General features: G+C 40.1%; 1 protein-coding gene across 1 annotated transcript in view; it reads left to right on the top strand.

The window, feature by feature from the left end:
* The first annotated feature begins 446 nt into the window (after nucleotides 1–446).
* Nucleotides 447–3,480, top strand: part of LOC100545396 (peroxisomal multifunctional enzyme type 2) — a 12,484-nt gene continuing 9,450 nt past the window's right edge. The window contains exon 1 of the mRNA XM_031557452.1: nucleotides 447–497. Within this exon, the coding sequence (XP_031413312.1) occupies nucleotides 447–497 (51 nt within the window). The remainder of the gene's footprint in view (nucleotides 498–3,480) is intronic.

Genomic DNA, 3,480 nt, shown 5'->3' with positions numbered 1-3,480 from the left:
TAAGAAAGAAGATTGAATCCTATTTTCTTTTTTCTTTTTACTTTACGCACCTTTTCAGTTTCTTGGCTTAAGTTTTTCTCTTGGTATATAAAGTGTATCAAGCAAAAAAAATTTCTGTGTAAGAGAACATGATTTTTATAGGGTTTGTGGCTACTTTAAAGTATAGGAAATGTCTAATTGTCACTTGATTTGACAGTTGATGGTTGATTCAACAGGTTTTGAAGTTTCTGAGTTGTCATAGTAATGGGCTCAGAAAAGCACATCTTTGTAGAGCAGCTGCTGATTGTGCAGTGTAGTCTTTGGCACCAACTCCTCTCCTTACCCTCTAAAGGTGACACAGTTGGTGTGAGTAACTGACTATGCCTGTCATTTCACCTTGCTTTTAATGCTTCCAAGTGTCTGTGATCTCTATATACCTTCCCTGAGCTTTACAGGCTTAGTCCTTAATGCACCTGGAGAAACTCTGGCAGTTCCTCTGCATTCCCACTCAGTTACAGGTATTGTCCTATTAACTAGCAAAAGATACAATTATTTGCATAATCACTGCAGGGTTCCTTTTTAATGCAGGAAAACCTGAGAACAAGTACATTTTCATTTTTTTGTATTTTTCCCTTAAGAAGCTGCATGAGAATTTAACTGTTGGGAAGGCAAAGAAATGGAAGAATCAGTTTTGCTGATTCTCCCACATTCTCTTTACCAATATTGAAACATGACTATATATATAACCCAGCATGAAAATGTCACTGCCTTTGAGGCAGCAGTGAATCTGCAGTGTCTTGTGTCAGAGCTTTTCCTGATTTGTAGGAATGATGGTTTATCACTAACGATTAAACTGAAGTCATATTTATAGCTTTTTTTTTTTTTACCAATTCAGAGCAAACTCAGAAGTAATTCAAGAAAATAAGCACAGCATAGTTTGGTCCATGGGGTTGGGGCATAGAACTAAGTTACAGTGGCTTTCCACTTTCTTTTATGTCAGACAATTCACTGTAACCAGCTCTGTGTAATGCTCTTAGGCAGCAACAGCTGCAAAATAATGTGGCTTGGCTTAGCTTGTGCTAGAAAATTACTGATCAGACTCATTTGCAGCTGGCTCTTAGAAGTCTGGGACTCCTGTGCATAAGTAGAAAACTGTATTAGATATGATACAGAAGCTTCTGAATGTGTGGTCCCCTGTAGTAGGTAACAGTTACACATTGGTGTGTTGGCTCTTTCTGCTAGTGCTGGTCAGTTTCTTTCTGTTACGAAGAGGCAAAGATTAAACTCTGCTGTGAGACAGGTGAAAGATAATTTGTCTTGCAGATTGTGTGATGTGTATAGTATAGTGAGTGCAGTATGTGTTGCACAGATTAGTAGTTTTAGTTGTTTTTTAGGAAAATGATGAATTTTCTATGTTGTATTCTCTGCCACTCTTATGAGGCAATTTTTTTTTCTCTCACTGCCTCAGTTTTTACCACTATTGTGAAAAGATGAGCCATTTTAGCTAAATCTAGCATCTTGGAGGTCTTTAGTGTGCTCTTATATTTACATGTGTTTTTTTAATTTCTTATAGGCTGTCTAGGTACTTGAGTATTCTCACCAGCTGACACATTTAAAAGGCTGTTCTCTTGTGCAGAGCAAATTAATCTAGAACGCATAGAATCTGCAATTCCTTTCCCTATTTTACTTCAGTTCTCAAAATGAATGCTCATCAGGACAGTTTGAAGATTACTGAAAAGTCAAGTTTGTACTTGTGTAAAAACCTCACTTATCAGTGCATTTGTAATCTTCATTTCTGGCCAGCTATTAGCTCATAACAATTTACCCAGTCACAACCTTTGTACTTCTTATTGCAAAAGTCTAATCTGCTATAGCTTTTAAGGTATAACTCTGCCTCACACAAAGGACTGATATCTGATCAACTGCTAGAATTTCACTGTAAATCTAATGCTGTAGGTGCTAGTCTAGCTTGTTACACCAAATAACAGAATTCTGAAGACTGAAATGAATTAATATGTTGAGTCACTTCAATTTCATGCTAGCAGTCTGGAAGACAAAAGTAATATAGGAAGGTTTTTGACTGGGAAAGTTCTATGTTATAAATCATTAAGGTTGGATAAGACCACTAAGATCATCTACTCCAACTGTCAACTCATTGCCACCACCCACTAAACCATGTCCCTCAGTACCACACCTACACATTTGCTGAACACCTCCAAGGATGGTGACTCCACTCTTTCATTGGGCAGCCTGTTCCGATGCCTTATGAATTTTTCTGAGAAGAATTTTTTTTTCTTAATATCCAACCCGAGTCTCTCCTGATGCAACATAAGGCCATTATAACATTATAACATAAGGCCTCTCGTTATATCGCTAGCTACCTGGAAAATGTGACTGACCTCCACAATACCAGCTCCCTCAGACATTCTTCATAAGACTTTTGCTCCTGTCCCTTTACCAGCTTTATTACCTTTGAACATGCTTCAGGGCCTTGATGCCTTTCTTATAATAAGGGGCCCAAAACTGAACACAGTATTAATGGTGCACTCACCAGGACTGAGCGCAGAGGGATGATTACCTCCTTGCTCCTGCTGACTGCACTATTTCTGATACAAGCCAAGATCCCATTGGTCATCTTGGCCATCTGAGCAAACAGCTGGCATATGTTCAGCTGGCTGTCAACTAACACTCCCATCCTTCTCTTCCACGTACCTTTCCAGCCACTCTGCAGACACTGGGTTACTGTGACCAAAGTGCAGGATCTGACATGTGGCCCTGTTGAACTTCATCCATTGACTTCAGTCTGTCAGTTCAGCCTGTACAGATTCCTCTGTTGGACCTTCCTACCCTTAGACAAATCAGCACTTCCACCCAACTTGGTGTCATCTGTGAATTTAGTGAGGGTGCACTCAATCCCCTCATCCACATCATCAATAAAGATACTAAACAGGGATGGCTCCAATACTGACTCCTGATGCACATCACATGTTTCTAATCTTTAGCTGGATTTACCTCCATTCACCCCCACTCCCTGGGCCCAATCTCCAGCTAGTTTTTTATTTAGCAGAGGCTATGCTTGTCCACGCCATGGACTTCTCCAGGAGAATATGCAGGGAGACAGAGTCAAAGGCTTTACTACAGACTAGGTAAACTATATCCACAGCCTTTCTCTCATCCATGAGCCGGGTCTCTCGATCATAGAAGGAAACTGGGTTGGTCAGTCAGGACCTGACTTTCATGAACCCATGCTGGCAAGGCCTGATCCCCTGATTGTTCCACACGTGCTGTGTGATTGCATTCAGATGATATGCTTCACAGTATAATAACTGTGGGGGAAATGTCATTTGGCCATACTGTGCTATGAGAGACCAAGAGAAGCAAGCTGTTCTTGATACTTTGCCTTTACCAGAGCTGAATTCCATGCATCATCTTTCTTGTAATCTTGACATTAGCCAAGCCTCACTCTGAAGGGTTTTTTGTTATTGTTTTGTTTTTTTTTCT

The sequence above is a fragment of the Meleagris gallopavo genome, chromosome Z (genome assembly GCF_000146605.3).
Source record: "Meleagris gallopavo isolate NT-WF06-2002-E0010 breed Aviagen turkey brand Nicholas breeding stock chromosome Z, Turkey_5.1, whole genome shotgun sequence".
In the NCBI taxonomy this organism is placed as follows: Eukaryota; Metazoa; Chordata; class Aves; order Galliformes; family Phasianidae; genus Meleagris; species Meleagris gallopavo.
Note: the sequence above shows the minus strand (reverse complement) of the source record. Positions and strands in the feature narration are given on the sequence as shown.